We start from the raw sequence: 17,140 nt of genomic DNA, 5'->3' as shown, positions 1-17,140 counted from the left end.
GAATATGATATTGTTTTAGGACTGGGGAGTTGATCTGGATGTCATCTCTGGGTCTCTTCCAAGCCTGTGGTTTTGTATCTGTAAGATGAGATTCCGTAGGAGAAACTGCTGAAGTGATCAAACCAGCCTGTTTAGTTAAGTTGATGGCACTTGCCAAGCATTTTTTGGCATGACTAAAGACTTGGCCAAGTACAGGTGTGTTGTTGCTATAGAAACAACAAGCTAGTGATGTTTCTAGAAGGAAGGGAAAGGCCTTCCCCGCTCACCTGGCTGGAGGCCACTTCATTTTAGGTGTAGAACAATAGGCCAGGGAACTGTGCAGGAACAAAGACTATGACTTTGTGACACTCCCACCAACTGGGGGGGGGAACAAGGTTTGTTGGAGTGTTAATGCCAAGAGCCCTTCCATCTTATACTCAGCCTGTACCCATATCTCAAAGAGACCAGTCTCCAGTGACTTTCATCCAAGGAAACCAACCCTGAGGTATGTGTTGATGTCAACCGTGAAGGCTCTCACTGTTCAGGTTTGGAGGCATGTAACAATACTAACATACTCACTTGCCTTCACTTGTATTTACTTTTCTCATGGATCAAGTGTTAGGGGTGGCAACACTCAGTGTGTTGAGTGCACAAAATGTATTTATTTTGCCCAGGGCAGGTTATATGTCTCCTCTTCAAGCCTTGGGAGTTTTTCAGGGTGGGATGCATCCTGCTGAGAAAGCAGAAGGGGAGGTGGTCCCCTGCCCACACATGTAAAAAGAGCTCAGAGACTCTCTTCTTTGCCTCTTCAAGCCAAGAGACCAGGGAGCATCATCACATCAGTTTACTTGAACTTCTGAAAGACTCACTGCAACCTTTTGGGAGTGAAACAGAGGCCTAGGCGGAAGGTACCGTAACTAGCCTAGAGTTGCCAGGGTGCCCTCTTGGGCCTAGTGGCTCTTTTCCTTCCTCCTCTATGCTGCACCCCAGCTGGCTGCTTTGCCAGGAGTGGCAAGTCACAAATTCATCATCAACTTTGGGTTTTTCCAGAACACTTCCAATTTTTCATTAATGGAAGCTTGTCAAACTTCCTTGTGCCAAGGGAAATTGCCTCACCAAAGTGACACACACAAGGCAGATTCCACATGACATTTAATTGTACCAAATATGAATTGTATATTATTATTGTACATTGATTTTTATGTTGTAAACCACCCAGAGAGCTTCGGCTATGGGGTGGTATAGAAATTTAATAAATAACAACAACATAGGACATTAACAGATTAAAAAGACATCAGTGGGTGGCTGCCCTCATTCTGCTGAGGGAGACTGAAGGAGCCCAAGGCAGAGACCTTGGCAGAAGTTGGTGACAATTAGTCATGCCAATCCGTGCTTGAAGCTACAGACAAGGAGGAACAGGCATGTCTAAACTTAAAGGTTCTGGTTTTGGTGTACAAAGCCCTTTGCAGCTTGGGCCCAGGATACCTGAAAGATTGTCTTACCCCTTATACTGTATACTGTCGGTCACTGCGTTCTGCAGGTGAGGGCCTCCTGCAGATACCGTCTTATCAGGAGGTCCATTTTGCACAACATAGCAAGTGGACCTTTAGTGTAGTGGCACCTACCCTTTGAAATTCCCTCCCCTTAAATATTAGACAGACACCATCTCTGTTATGTTTTTGGTGCCTACTGAAGATCTTCCTCTTTCAACAAGCCTTTTAAGTAGAGACCTTATCCCAGCCTGCATCTCTGTTGGAACTACTTAAGATGTTTTTAAAGATGTTTTAACGTTTTAAAGCCTTTTGTTTTCAAGATGTTTTAGAGTGCTTTTAGTGTTTTAGTTTTCTGGAAAGCTGGGATATAACGTTTATAATAACCTAGTCCTCTGTGGCAACAAACCTTCATATTTGCTCTCTTAGACACAAGGCCACACAAGTCAGCTGCAGCAAAAGCAAAGCAGAATCTTGTAGCACCTTATAGATTAAACAAGAATAAATCTGTCTTCAAGGTGGCACAAGGCTTTATTATTTTGGAAGTTATGTCATTATGAGGGCAGGGCTGCTGAGCCAATATCCAGGCTTGATTGCTGCTGTACAGTACATGGGGCTGCCCTCCAAGCCTACTCGGAGACTTCAGTTGGTCCAGAATAGGGCAGCCAGACTGTTGGCAACAACTGGCTGGTTAGAAAATAACTCAGCTGCCTGTTCGTTAAGAGCTCCACAGGGGCCTTGCTGCAGGTGACCTTGGCTTCAAGTGCCAGGCGAGTGCATGGCAACCAGAGGCAGCACCTTTTGAGTGGTATTGCCCCAACTATGGAATACAACCCCACTCCAGACAACACTTGCCCTGCTGGCACTCACATGATTGATTAGCTACCACTAGGCAGAGAAGCTGATTCTCCATAGCCGTGACTGGAGTCGTCCTCTTTCATGCAGAGCTATTTTGTGGTTGTTATTCTTAAACAATCAGGAGTCAGGAAACCGTGTCAATTTACTGCAAATCACCCCCGAGATGCTCTCCTCTACCTTCTGCCTGCCTGCGTTCTACGTAAGTGAAGACAGAAGCCCCGACAGGAGTTCCTCCCTCCCACAACTCTTTGCAGAGAGCCAGCCGCCCAGCCAGGCCTTGGCTTGAGTCAGCTGCACTTCCAAAGGCTTCTTCAACTTTGGCAACTTATCCTAAGAGGAAGGCGCCACCATCAGGCAAAAACAGGCCACTGCAGTATAGAGGGAAACATGGGGGGAGTTCTCAAAGCCTGTCCAGATAAGGATGCAGTGATGAGCCCTGAATTTTTCCAGACCGGCCAATCTTGCCATGACAACTAAATCTCGTCACAATTACACACCATCAGAGACCTACGACCAACCAAGGGCTTTGCTAATGGATGCAAACTCTCCAGGAAACTCTCCCCCACTGCTGATTTCATTTCTGTGCCAGGAGAGGATGAGCTCAAATGCTTCCCCAAAACAGCCAAGAAAGTACCCCCCCACACACACACATATACATCAAAGTAAGAGAAAGACTGGGAGAGAAAATGGAAAGGCTTTATTACAAAATGGACGCTTTTTTGTTTCAAAGCACTGAACTGGTATCGGTCGCAGCTCCCCCAGGATACAGAGCTCTGCTTGCTTCTCCGGCCACATACTCACTCGCAGGAGTCCAGCGGAGGCTCTTCCGCTGGGTCCTCGGGCGCTCCTGCCTGCTTCACAGCAACCAAGGGCAAAAGGCAGCCACAAGGCTTTGTCTGGCGCGGCTCAGGACTTCATGGCTTCCATGACAGCCATGGGGCTGTCTCAATATGTCAGTGGTCCAACACATGTATCGGGGCACACTCTAGACCTTGTTTTTGCTACTGAGCATGGGGAAAGTGATCTGGATGTGGGGAGTTTTACAACACTCCCTTTGTCATGGACAGACCACTGCTTGCTGAAGTTTAGACTTTCAGTAACCTCTTCCCTCTGCAAGGGTGGGGGACTTATTAAAATGGTCCGCCCCCGGAGACTAATGGATCCTGAAGGTTTTCAAAGGGCTCTGGGGGATTTTCCGGCTGATAGGACTGGCGCTCCTGCTGAAGCCCTGGTCGCTCTGTGGAATACGGAGATGACCCGGGCTGTAAACACGATCGCTCCTGCACGCCCTCTCCTGTGTAGAGCTCATACAGCTCCATGGTATACTCCGGAGCTGAGAGCGATGAAGCAAGATAGGAGGAGGCTTGAGCGGAAATGGAGACGAACTCCCGACGGATACAATTATGCGCTGGTTAGTGCTTCGACTAAGCTCTATGTAGGAGCAGTGAAGGCAGTTAAAAAACATCATTTTGCTGCCACTATTAAATCATCTCTTTGCCGCCCAGCGGAGCTCTTTCGAGTTGTCCGGGGGCTTCTCCATTCAAACCCTCCGGACACGGTGGAATCATCGGAGGCCCGCTGTAATCAGTTTGCCGATCACTTCCAGAATAAGATCTCATGTATCCGCCAGGACCTAGACTCTCAAGTTATAGCAGTAGATCCTAGTGAGATGTCCGGAGCACAGTCTTGTCCTGTTTTGTTGGATGAGCTTCAGTTGGTTCAACTCGAGGACGTGGACAAGGTGCTTGGACAGGTACGTGCAACCACTTCGGTACTGGATCCTTGCCCCTCCTGGCTGATAAAAACTAGTAGGAATGGAACAGGTAGCTGGGCCAAGGAAGTGATAAATGCCTCTTTACGAGAGGGAGTGGTCCCGGGCTGTCTGAAAGAGGCAGTGGTGAGACCACTCCTGAAAAAGCCTTCCTTGGACCCAGACAATTTTAACAGCTACAGGCCAGTGGCGAATGTTCCATTCCTGTGCAAGGTCTTGGAACGGGTGGTTGCTGGCCAGCTCCAGGCGCTATTGGATGAAACTGATTATCTAGATCCATTTCAATCGGGTTTTAGGCCCGGTTTTGGCACTGAGACAGCCTTGGTCACCCTGTACGATGACCTATGTCGGGAAAAAGACAGAGGGAGTGTAACTCTGTTGATTCTCCTTGATCTCTCAGCGGCTTTTGATAACATCGACCATGGTATCCTTCTGGAGAGGCTCGCGGAGTTGGGAGTTGGAGGTACTGCTTGGCAGTGGTTCCGCTCCTACTTGGCGGGTCGTCTCCAGAAGGTAGTGCTTGGGGAACATTGCTCGACACCGCGGGCTCTCCAATATGGGGTCCCGCAGGGGTCAGTTTTGTCCCCCCTGCTTTTTAATATCTACATGAAGCCGTTGGGAGAGGTCATCAGGAGTTTTGGAGTACGTTGTCATCAGTATGCTGATGACACGCAGCTCTACTTCTCCTTTTCATCTTTTTCAGGTGAGGCTGTCGATTTGCTGAACCGTTGCCTGGCCTCGACAATGGACTGGATGAGAGTTAACAAACTGAAGCTCAATCCAGACAAGACTGAGATGCTGTTGGTGGACGGGTTCTCTGATCGGATGGTGGATATATACCCTGTCCTGGACGGGGTTACACTCCCCCTAAAGGACTGGGTTCGTAGTCTGGGAGTCTTTTTAGACTCTTCCCTCTCACTTGAGGCTCAAGTAGCCTCGGTGGTTAGGAATGCGTTTTACCAACTTCGGTTGGTAGCCCAGCTACATCCCTATTTGAGTAAAGAGGACCTTACATCAGTGGTACATGCTCTGGTAACCTCACGTTTGGATTACTGTAATGCGCTTTACGTAGGGCTACCTTTGAAGACAGTTCGGAAGCTACAACTAGTGCAAAATGCGGTGGCCAGATTGCTGACAAGGACCAAGCGGTCCGAGCATATAACACCTGTTCTGGCCAGCTTGCACTGGTTGCCAATATGTTTCCGGGCTAGATTCAAAGTGTTGGTATTAACCTATAAAGCCTTATACGGTGCGGGACCACGATACCTTGCGGAACGCCTCTTCCGATATGAACCGGCCCGTGCACTACGTTCTGCTACGAAGGCCCTCCTCCGGGTTCCAACTCACAGGGAGGCCCGGAGGGTGATGACAAGATCTAGGGCCTTCTCAGTGGTGGCCCCTGAACTATGGAACAGTCTCCCTGAGGAAGTACGCCTGGCGCCGACTCTGCTCTCCTTCCGGCGCCAGGTCAAAACCTTCCTATTCTCTGAAGCATTTTAAGTTACACTGATTTAATTTTAAAAATGTTTATTGTGTTGGATTGTTGCTTGTATTTTAGTATTGTTTTGTTATTTATTGTATTTTTATGCTGTTTTATGTTCACCGCCCAGAGAGCTATTGCTAGTTGGGCGGTATATAAATTTAATAAATAAATAAATATAAATAATAAATAAGGGAAGGGCCGTAGCCCAGTGGCAGAGCATCTGCCTTGCATGCAGAAGGCCCCGGGTTCAACCCCCAACACCATCTCCAGGCAGGGCTGGGAGAGACCCCTGCCTGGAACCCCGGAGAGTCACTGCTGCCAGTCAGTGCAGACAACACTGAGCGAGATGGACCAGTGGGTCTGACTCAGAAGGCAGATCCTTATGCAATTATGAACTTAAGAAGGGGCCTCCATCACTCAGGGTTATGTTTCCATCTCTTGGTGCAAGGGACGACAGTTAAATCTCTCCAAGAACTAGCTGAGCTGGAAGGATCAGACTGAGGTGTGGGCTGAGCACAGGGGCAAGGAGAGCCCACAAGAGAGGGAGAGAGAACAGTGGAAGGTGTCACCCGAGCACCAACTAAACGCCCCACAAAGCCACACTGCAGCCTGCTGCTTGCACCACTTGGCACTTGACAGCGGGTTCCTTTGCTGCTCTGAGGAGGAAACAGTTCCCGAAAAGATTAAGAGCTGCTGTGCTCAATCAAAACAGAAGGCACAAGCAGCCCGGCACAGTGCCTCCTGCAGTGGCTAATACTGGCCACTCAAGCAGATTAAGTTGACACAGCCATCGCCTGGTGCTTGCCCCCAACAACATCAAGCACTCAGAGATAGACTGCCTCTGGACACGGAGGTTCCCTTTCACAACCATGGCCACAGCCGCTGGCAGGCTTCTCCTCCACGCTTCTGACAGACAGGAACCGCCTGTGCTACTCGCTATCCTCCCACTGCGTGGCACTGAATTGCAGGCGCTCCATCATTTTCTTTGGTCTATAGTGAAACTATAGTGCGCCACTGAAGGGCTGAGGGCCTTCCACCAGGGGCTGGGCAGAGACGGGGGCAAGTGCCCACAGCCAACCCGAGACAGCATTTAAAAGTAAAGCCCTCTAATCCGCCACCCTCAGACAACCAAGGGGAATGGTGTAAAGAGATCTGGGAAAGCTGCAGGAACCGCAGCCAGAAGAGGCTGCCCAGCTGAGGAATCCAGAGAGACCCATACCAGCACACGCTGCAGGGCCCAGGAGCAGCAGAGGTGCATTTTCGTTCTCAGGGAAGGTGGCGGCACCTCTTGGCTCAGTCCTCCTGCAGAGAACAGCCCAGAGTCAGGTATTCTTCCAAGGGACCCCCAACCGGCCCCTGTACCCAACCTGGTGCTCCAGGAACAGTCAACCCCACCCCCCAAATCCCAAGCCCACCGGGACAAGGACAAGCTGCTTCTCACGTCGGAGCACATCCATGAGCTTTCAAGGCCTCAGCCCATGCCAGAAAGAAATGCCCTCCAGCTCAGTGTAGAGTGACCGTCCACATACCCATTCAGCATCTTCGGCACCGGCACCTCGGGGCTCATTGGATGGCTGCCCACAGTCCTTGAAAGCCAAGATGCTGTCTGTCCAGGATGCCCCGGCCTGTCCGTCCCCAGCAAAGTTGCACTTGGCCACTGTCCCCGCATCTAGCTTGGCCAAGGAGACTGGAAGGGGAAAGGGCCAAAGGAGATCAGTGCCAGAGCCCCTGCTTTGCATGCAGATGGCCCCACGTTCAGCCCCCAATGGACCCGTCTAAAACCACAGAGAGCCTCTGCCAGTCAGTGTAGGCAACACCAAGCTAGTTGAGCCAAAGGCCTGACTCAGTACAAGGCAGGCGCCAGAGAGATTTTTAAACAGAGCTGAGGCTAGAAGGAGGATTCTGGTTGCACCTCGGTGTCCTCTTCGCGACCAGAGGAGAGGCAGTTTGGGGCTGGGGCAAGCCCAGGCTAATGCCAGCGACAGGCCCAGCAGGGGTGGTGACAGGAAGGGGCTGGGCGGGTCACAAGGCCCTGGGGCCGTCCAGCCTGGAGCACTCAGACAAAGGGTCCATCTCCCAGAGTCCTCAGGCGGGTCTCTGTCCCCACCTCCAGCTCCATCTTCTCCATCTCACTTTTGGGCAGCCGAAAGGCCACGGCCTGGCTGGGCAAGTGAGGCTGCGTCACCGTTGCCAGTTCTGGCTTGGTCACCAGGCACTCCAGCTCCTCCAGCTCATCTGTCTGTGGCAGTCTTGGGCTCCATTCCTGCCCACCAGAGAGGAAAGAGACAAGTACAAGGAGAGCCCAACCTGGACTGGGCGCATGCCCACATGGGTGCATGCGAGCAGAGTTCTGAGAGGAGCTACCAACTCCCAACTCACGGTCCAGAGGCCCCTGGAGCAAAGTACCCACCTACTTAAAAAAGCCTGCTTCACCCAAGGACTACAGCTCCCATCAACCCCAGCTGGGCACCATGTTGGCAAAGGCTGTTCTACAATAACCGGGCAAAATCATAATGTGCTTCCCCAAAGTCAAATGTCTTCTCCTCTTAATGTGTTTTTGTCTTGTCTTCTGTAGACAGAGTGATGTCCTTTTCCCTCTCAATATCTCAGCATCTAAGAATTGTCACAAGTATAACATGTATATAAGCAGACTGCTGCAGGGGTGAGACTGTGCGGGGACCACCAATGGGCAAGTTTCTCCACCTGCCTTGCCCTCTCACCCCTGCTGCTCTTAGTGACGTTTTTCTGGGGACTGTCCTTTATCAGGAAGGTGAGCACTTTTGGTTTTTAGCTGTTGTTGCTTTTTAAAAATGCTAGGATTCTGTTGGCTTGAATTTCTGTAAACTGTATTGTTATCATTTGTATTTTGTATTTGCGCGTAAGCAACTTTGGGGGCCTTTTTGGCCAAAAGGCGGCCTAGAAATAAACCATAACATAACATAATGTTTTCAGGGGCCTTGCAGTCCTTGTCCCTCCCGCCTTTACAACAGGGAGGCTCGAAGGCAGATTCTGACTTATCTCACAGGGTTGCCACAAGGATTATGCAAATAATGCATGTAGAGTGCCCTGAACAGCCTAAAGTCCTGCAGGTATGTTTTGTTATTGCGACTTTATGCAGAGGATCGTCATGCAAAGAGGCACCCAGGAAAGGCAGATCACATGCTGAGACACCCCGCTTAACGACGCAGGATACAGGGCAACTTCCAAGTGAAGGGATGCACCATGCCTGCCTGTGGTGGAACAAGGAGAGGGTGCTGGGAGAAACTTACTGTAGGAGGCCATGAGGAAGCCAGTGTTCACCTTCTGGGTTCCGCTGAAGTTGGGGTCCACCTCGTTCCCCTTGGGGTCAAATCTGCGGCGATGAATAAACCTTGGCTTGACGTACAGCACGAAGTAACGCTCCTGGGATTTGGGAAGGAGAGATAATCTGCTCACTTTCAGCCCCCAGAGAACACAATCAATTCCAATGGTAGTTACCACCTACCAGTACCAAGTCACTGCTGTTGCAACTGTCAGGAACCTATATATTACTGTGTAAGCAAATAACTTGAGCATGTTGGCATTCTCCAGCCACTGTTGACAAACCCCTGCACTGGTCAACGTCAGAAAAAAAATGCAAAAAACAAAACAGACAATTTCCAGTGTGGTGTAGTGGTTAAGGTGTCGGACTATGACCTGGGAGACCGGGGTTCGAATCCCCACATAGCCATGAAACTCACTGGGTGACCTTGGGCCAGGCACTGCCTCTCAGCCTCACAGGAAGGCAATGGTAAACTACCTCTGAATACTGCTTACCATGAAAACCCTATTCATAGGGTCGCCATAAGTCAGAATCGACCTGAAGGCAGTCCATTTCCAACATTCACAGCACCACATGCACAACCAAATGCAGAAGTGACATTGTGGTGCACAGGAGGACATTATAACCACAGCTAGCATGAAGGAACAACTCCTTATAGCATAACCACCCTGTGTTATTCGTCTAGAACATCTGCATGGTTAGAACATCAGTTAGCAGGACCCTTTCCCTCCCCACTGCAAGACCCACATCCTTGACTTGCCACAAATCCTGAGAACTGTGATTTTTGTGAAGGATTGTTACCTATTTTTAACTCCCACACAATCATAAGGATTCTTAGGTGGGCTATCAGGACACACCCCTTCATTTGTCCAGCTACAGAATAGGACCCTGATCCCTGCCTCATCCCGAGCGGGGCAGAATGGGGGAGGCTCACACCAATCATTTCTGTGCCAACGCTGCCCAAGTGCGTGGCCTTGAGCAAAAGAGAACAAATTCACAGGGGAGGAGGAGAAAGAGGCTATCAACAGCCACGAGTCTTGATGGTTGTCTACCACCTCCAGTATTGAAGGCAGCTGGGGATCACTAGGAGAAGAGGCTACTGCTTTCCTGACCTCCCCCTGGGCTTCCCGGGGGCATCTGGTTGGCCGCTGCAGGGAACAGGGTGCTGGACGTGGGTGTGATCCAGCAGGGCTCTGCTTGGGTTCTTGTGGGAAGCCTCACCTTTCTGTCAGCATCATCCAAGATGAGATGGCGAGACACGTCCAGGAGCTGCCCTTCCACAATCACACCGCCGCCACTGCAGAGGAGAAAAACCAAACACAGGGAGACCAGAAGTGAGACGTTTGTGGGAACTGCTGTCAATAACCCAACCAATCCACTGGTGATATACCAGGCCTGGGAATTTTAATGCCATGCAGGCAAGCAGCGCAGCTCAGTAGCAGCCTCAGAGCATCTGCCTTGCATGCAGAAGGTCCCATGTTCGTTCCTTGATCTCTCCAGGCGGGGTGGGAAAGACTCCCTGGGCCTGACACCCCAGAGAGCGGCTGCCAGTCAGCACTGGCAATACTGAGCTCGATGGCACAACGGTCTGACTCAGCAAAGCAGATTCTGATGCTCCTACGGGAACTGTTTTCTATCCACACCTGGAGAGGGGACGACGACAACAACGACTGAAATAGCTGCAACATTTACTTCTTATCAACCCTACATTTACTTCTGCTACTTTAACTGTGCAATCCTAAGCGTGTTTATTTATAGGTACCATTAAGTTCAATGGGATTTACTGCTAGTGAGTCAGTTTAGGACTGCAGCGTGAGAACATGAAATATGCAATCCCTAATTTAATCAGCACCTAAAATTGTACTGTTTGAAATATTTATCAAAAGTATAAAAGTCTTACCCATTCAATTCAAATATTACAATGCCCCAGTGTTAAAGAATGAAGCTGCTGTGCCCAGATATCACAATCCTAAGTACCTTCAAGTGAAGGAGACCCGGGTTCAAATTTCCACTCAACCATTAAGCTCACTTGGGCTGCAATCCCACATACCCTTAGCTAGAAGTAAGCCCTACTGAACTCAATGAGTAGACATGTGTGGGACTGCACTGGCGGTTATCCATCACTTGCTCGCGCTCTCTCAGCCTAGCCTAACCTACCTTACAGGGCTGTGAGAATACAGATGGGAGAATGCAGACCTTATTATTACCATGCAAACGGGGGGAGAGACTTTAGATAAGAACATAAGAAGAGCCTGCTGGATCAGGCCAGTGGCCCATCTAGTCCAGCATCCTGTTCTCACAGTGGCCAACCAGGTGCCTGGGGGAAGCCCGCAAGCAGGACCCGAGTGCAAGAACACTCTCCCCTCCTGAGGCTTCCAGCAACTGGTTTTCAGAAGCATGCTGCCTCTGACTAGGGTGGCAGAGCACAGCCATCATAGCTAGTAGCCATTGATAGCCCTGTCCTCCATGAATTTGTCTAATCTTCTTTTAAAGCCATCCAAGCTGGTGGCCATTACTGCATCTTGTGGGAGCAAATTCCATAGTTTAACTATGCGCTGAGTAAAGAAGTACTTCCTTTTGTCTGTCCTGAATCTTCCAACATTCAGCTTCTTGGAATGTCCACGAGTTCTAGTATTATGAGAGAGGGAGAAGAACTTTTCTCTATCCACTTTCTCAATGCCATGCATAATTTTATACACTTCTATCAGGTCTCCTCTGACCCGCCTTTTCTCTAAACTAAAAAGCCCCAAATGCTGCAACCTTTCCTTGTAAGGGAGTCGCTCCATCCCCTTGATCATTCTGGTTGCCCTCTTCTGAACCTTTTCCAACTCTATAATATCCTTTTTGAGATGAGGCGACCAGAACTGTACACAGTATTCCAAATGCGGCCGCACCATAGATTTATACAACGGCATGATGATATCGGCTGTTTTATTTTCAATACCTTTCCTAATTATCGCTAGCATGGAATTTGCCTTTTGCACAGCTGCCGCACACTGGGTCGACATTTTCATCGTGCTGTCCACTACAACCCCGAGGTCTCTCTCCTGGTCGGTCACCGCCAGTTCAGACCCCATGAGCGTATATGTGAAATTAAGATTGTTTGCTCCAATATGCATAATTTTACACTTGTTTATATTGAATTGCATTTGCCATTTTTCTGCCCATTCACTCAGTTTGGAGAGGTCTTTTTGGAGCTCTTCGCAATCCCTTTTTGTTTTAACAACCCTGAACAATTTAGTGTCATCAGCAAACTTGGCCACTTCACTGCTCACTCCTAATTCTAGGTCATTAATGAACAAGTTGAAAAGTACAGGTCCCAATACCGATCCTTGAGGGACTCCACTTTCTACAGCCCTCCATTGGGAGAACTGTCCGTTTATTCCTACTCTCTGCTTTCTGCTTCTTAACCAGTTTCTTATCCACAAGAGGACCTCTCCTCTTATTCCATGACTGCTAAGCTTCCTCAGAAGCCTTTGGTGAGGTACCTTGTCAAACGCTTTTTGAAAGTCTAAGTACACTATGTCCACTGGATCACCTCTATCTATATGCTTGTTGACACGCTCAAAGAATTCTAATAGGTTACTGAGACAGGACTTTCCCTTGCAGAAGCCATGCTGGCTCTGCTTCAGCAAGGCTTGTTCTTCTATGTGCTTAGTTAATCTAGCTTTAATAATACTTTCTACCAGTTTTCCAGGGACAGAAGTTAAGCTAACTGGCCTGTAATTTCCGGGATCCCCTCTGGATCCCTTTTTGAAGATTGGCGTTACATTTGCCACTTTCCAGTCCTCAGGCACGGAGGAGGACCCAAGGGACAAGTTACATATTTTAGTTAGCAGATCAGCAATTTCACCTTTGAGTTCTTTGAGAACTCTCGGGTGCATGCCATCCGGGCCCGGTGATTTGTCAGTTTTTATATTGTCCATTAAGCTTAGAACTTCCTCTCTCGTTACCACTATTTGTCTCAGTTCCTCAGAATCCCTTCCTGCAAATGTTAGTTCAGGTTCAGGGATCTGCCCTATATCTTCCACTGTGAAGACAGATGCAAAGAATTCATTTAGCTTCTCTGCAATCTCCTTATCGTTCTTTAGTACACCTTTGACTCCCTTATCATCCAAGGTATTTATGATATTTATGATTCTCAAAACAAATGGTCCAACCTTTCTTTCTGCCTAATTTTATCTTATCCATTTATTTAACAAAAGTTATATTCCTCATGATTGGAACAAAAAACCTCTAAAAGGTTGACAAAATAATAACAACAACACTTAATTGTCCTTTACAGGTTTCCACAGAGAGGAATCTCTACCTTTTGTTTCTGTTGAGCCCCCCCCCATTAATTCCAGCCCTCGGCTCCTCTCCCTCTACACACTTCCTGGGTGACCTCATCATCAAGTCCCAGTAGCACCCCTGGCCTGGCAGGGGTGACCCAGCTCGGCCTCAGAACCCCATAACTTCCTCCGCGTCTCCACCGCTGACAAGGTCACCATCCACTCTGCAGAGCAGGCACAAAGAGGGAGCTCAGTTTCTGAACTCCCTCCCTCTCCCCGCTTTCATGTGGCTTCCCCCTTTTACAATATTCCAGAATCGCGGCTCTTCCTCCCCCCCAACCCCCCTGGCTTACATGCCCTCCGGCCCTCGCTCGCCTTGCCTGCCGCCATCCCCCCTGGCCCTCCAGGGTCTCTCTTCTTCCCCCTTTTGCACCCCCAAGCCTGTCGCCTCCGGTGAATCGCTCAGATCATGGCACCCCCTCCCCTCCCCGGGTCCCAGAGCTGCCTAAAAGGGGCTCCTTCCCTTCAGGGCCCCCGACAACCTCCGACCCGGGAATGTCCGCGACTGCAGAAAACGGGCAGGGTTCACGTGCAAACTGAACACGAGCATTCATTTTCTCCTTATTAGCAAATGGGGTAAGGCTAGGTGCGCCCGCGGCGACCCTCCATCGGCCCCAGACGGCAGCGTCACCCGAGCCAGGAGCAGCCCACCGACAGCCGCAGGGCGCCGCAGTCCTTGTCCTCCGGTTGCAGGAGACGCCGAATGCGGCGGGCTGGGCGCTCGGCAGGCAAGGACGGGCATCTGCTGGGCAAACTGTCACGCAAGAACTACGGCCCGCCCGTCCGCCGACCGGCCCGCGGGTCCTCCACGCATGCATGCATAAGGGTAACGCGGGCAAGGAGGGCGCTGCCTGCCGCCTCGAGCCACGACACAGCAGCCCGAAGGAGCCCGACGCTCCACCAGTGGGAACGGCAAGCGGCCCAGCCAGCATGGGGCGCCACTGCGCACTTTGCACATGCCCAGAGATCCCCTCCTTCCCACGCAGCAGCGCCCCACCCAGGCGGCGCGCCGCTACGGCGGCGGGGTCCCAAAGGCCCAGCAGGCGTTCCATATGCACGGCCTTGGTGCTCAGGGCGCGCGACTCGCAAATGCAGCTCATGATGGCGGCGGCGGCGCTATGGGAGGCTGAGGCGCCGCCCACGCCTTCCCCGCGCCTGCGCAGTAGTCATAAACAAAGGCGCCCCTTGCAAAGCGTTGCAAGCCGAGCTTGAGTTGCGTCAGGGGTCGGAGCGTGATTGCCGGAGGGAGGAGCTTGGTCCGCGGGGATTGGTCCGCGGTTCCGCCGGCGGAGGCATGATTGGCTAGTCCAATAGCAGGAGGAAGGGAAGACGGGAGTCCCGCCTACTGCGCGCCTGAGGAGAAAATGGCGGGAAAGGGAAACGAGGGGGATGGGCGAGCGCGGTCTTCCCCTCACGCGCACACGCGGGTCGTGCGGATCGGGGGCGAGGGGCGCGGACCCGACCCGGACGGCGGTTCCTTGCCGCCCTCACGACACCCCCGCGAGGGAGGCGCTTCAAGCCGCAGAGCTGACGCGGGCGCCTCGTGGCAGGAGCCGCTTCGGGCGCTTGAAGGAGGGGCTGCCGGCCCGGAGGACGGCTGAAGCCCAGCCACGAAACGCCGTGGGGCCTCCGCGCCTGGGCCGCGCCCGAGGGTGGGTTGAAGCCCCGCCGGCGAGGCAGGACGCGTCGGAAGGGCCCAACCAGCGCGGCTCTGCGGCCTCCCGCCCTTCCTTTCTCTCGCCCGTGGGGGGGCTGCCTCCTCTGGCGGGCTCCGAGGCCCGAAGGCAGTTCGAGGGGAGAAGAGGAAATTCGCCCGGAGCCCTGGGTGGCCAGAGCGACGCCAAGCAGGTGGTGGTCACGAGCCCTCGCCGGGGCCCCGAGGAGAGGATGCGGCGTCGGGCGGCGCCCTTTGGGAAGATGCCCTGCGGTCGGATCGCCATGGAGACCTCTGACCCGGAGTCCTGCAGCCGACGGGGCGGGAGGAGCAGAGCGGTGCAGTGGCACATTCAGAAGTGCCGGTCCCTTTGCTGCTGGGTTGAGAATGAGGCCCTTGCGAATGCCTTCTCCCACCACAACAGAGGTCCCTATGAGCTAATCAGCATGAAAGGGGAGTGTGTTAGCTGCTGAGAAGAGTCTCCTTGGTGGCAGACTCACCTCCTTTCAATCTGATTGACTCCAATCAGCAGGAAAAGACAAGGATGCATGTTAGAAGACTCTTCTCAACAGTTCACACACCCCTTTCATGCTGATTGGCTCATAGGACACAGGAGACATAGGAACCCTACTTCCCCAAAAACTAAGGGGTGTAAAGCCCCCAAGACTGCAGACAACTAAAGCCCTGGGTAGGATGTGAAAACAAGGGTCATAATGTCTACATCAAGGCTACAATGTCCACTACTGATGCTACCATGTTTCAAAGACAATACTGGGGAAATGTAAGCTATGCAAAATACGCAGTTAACGGTGGGCCGCAGAGTCCTCCCCCTTAGCTACAGTACTTGGAGGTCACAGTGTGGCTAAAATTGGGGACAGTTGGGGTGGGGTTTTGGGATTTCATTCATGCAGCTGTTACCAACTTAGGGCCCTCCACATGTTTTGGACTACCAACTTGCATCACCCCAGCCAGCACTGGGAGTTACAGTCCAAACATCTGGAGTACCCCAGGTTGGCTGCACTAAGGGCCCCTTGCCTCCCCCCCCCGCCATTTGCAGGGAAGAAGCGTGAGGCCCCACACACGAAGAGCAGAGGAGATTGCTACAGTCAGGAGCACAATTCCTTCCTTGAGTTATGGCCCCCTGGGTGGCATGGCACTGCTTCTGAAAGCCCCTTGTGCGACCAGGGCATGGCAGCACATGCAAAGAAGTCCAAAGGGACCCTCAGGTGGCGGCTGCTCCATTCCCCCACCTACCCAGCCATGATGGAGATCTCTTGTGTCCGCCTTCCCTCATTACTGTTGGTGCAATGATAAATCCAAAAACTGGGTTGTGGGGAGGAGGAGGAAGCTAGGTAAGCAGCTGGCCTGGGATAATATGTCAGCATGAATCTGGGTACGAGGAAGGGGCTATGCTACATGAAAGGTCCTGCGCATGAATGGTGGGACTGGCTCACGTGCTAGTCACACTGGCTATCAGATACATGCATGGGGCTCTGCAGCTGTTTTCACTGGGAGCTGAGAGCCAGGGTTTGAACTGACTTCAGCCTCTACAACTGCGACTACATGGAGAGCTGGTCTCTGTGATTGGATCCATGTGGAGCTGGAGGGGGAGGGTGCGCCATAAGGACTGCATAGTTAGGGGGCCTGGCCTCCAGTCCTGGCCTGTCTCCCGTTTCCCTCCCAAAACCATGCCTCCCATCAGGACCCCCAAAAGGAGCTCTGCCTTGCAGAGGCCACACTGGCATCTCCCTTAAGGTGGCACTCATGCCCAGGTGCTGGGTCCTGATGATGTTAACCCTTCCTCCTCCAATAAGGTGGTTTGTAAGGTGGAGGTGCTGTTTTGCCAATGGGGCACCAGTTTTCCTCCTGGTGGGAAGAGCATGAGGTCTTTGCTTCTTGTCCACATGTGCCTTGGTGCCTTGTGCAGGGAGAGACGCATAGCTGTCATGTGGCAGCACATGGCCAGGGCTGGGTTGGGTTGGGGGGTGCCCTGGGTCATTTGGACGTGGCTGGGCGGCACTGCTCGGAGCCTTCCGCATGTGGCAGATGTGGGTGTGCTGTTGGGGAGCAGAGCCCTTGTGGCTGGGGGGGGCAACGTTTCTGGGTGTGCTGTGGTGGGTGTGAGTGTGGCTGCTGTTGGCTGCTGCTGGCTGGGCAAGAGGAGTGTGGCTGCAGAGGCCTGGCGATGGGTGGCTGCTGCCATAGGATGGCCCTGAGCAATTGATGGGGAGTGTGGAGCATTTGCCTATAATGGGAAGGCTAACACATCCGAG

The 17,140-nt window shown here is 51.9% G+C and overlaps 1 protein-coding gene across 6 annotated transcripts; it reads right to left on the bottom strand.

The window, feature by feature from the left end:
* Positions 1 to 3,005: 3,005 nt before the first annotated feature.
* ARPIN (actin related protein 2/3 complex inhibitor) lies at positions 3,006 to 14,352 on the bottom strand. 6 transcript variants are annotated; one of them, XM_061595267.1, is made up of 5 exons: positions 13,865 to 14,352; positions 10,104 to 10,179; positions 8,851 to 8,983; positions 7,111 to 7,268; positions 3,006 to 3,660 (listed from the first exon to the last, which is right to left on the bottom strand). In XM_061595267.1, exons 1-5 carry the CDS (start codon positions 14,311 to 14,313, stop codon positions 3,481 to 3,483), a joined length of 996 nt encoding a protein of 331 aa, XP_061451251.1. In that variant the 5' UTR covers positions 14,314 to 14,352; the 3' UTR covers positions 3,006 to 3,480. The 6 variants fall into 6 exon arrangements, 5 of the variants coding, with proteins under 5 accessions (XP_061451251.1, XP_061451255.1, XP_061451253.1 ...); XM_061595271.1 differs by having other exon boundaries at positions 13,696 to 13,938; XM_061595269.1 differs by lacking the exon at positions 3,006 to 3,660 and adding an exon at positions 3,669 to 4,132.
* Positions 14,353 to 17,140: the final 2,788 nt, after the last annotated feature.

Source organism: Rhineura floridana, chromosome 14, assembly GCF_030035675.1.
Source record: "Rhineura floridana isolate rRhiFlo1 chromosome 14, rRhiFlo1.hap2, whole genome shotgun sequence".
Classification (NCBI taxonomy): domain Eukaryota; kingdom Metazoa; phylum Chordata; class Lepidosauria; order Squamata; family Rhineuridae; genus Rhineura; species Rhineura floridana.
This window is presented reverse-complemented; position numbering and strand designations above follow the sequence as displayed.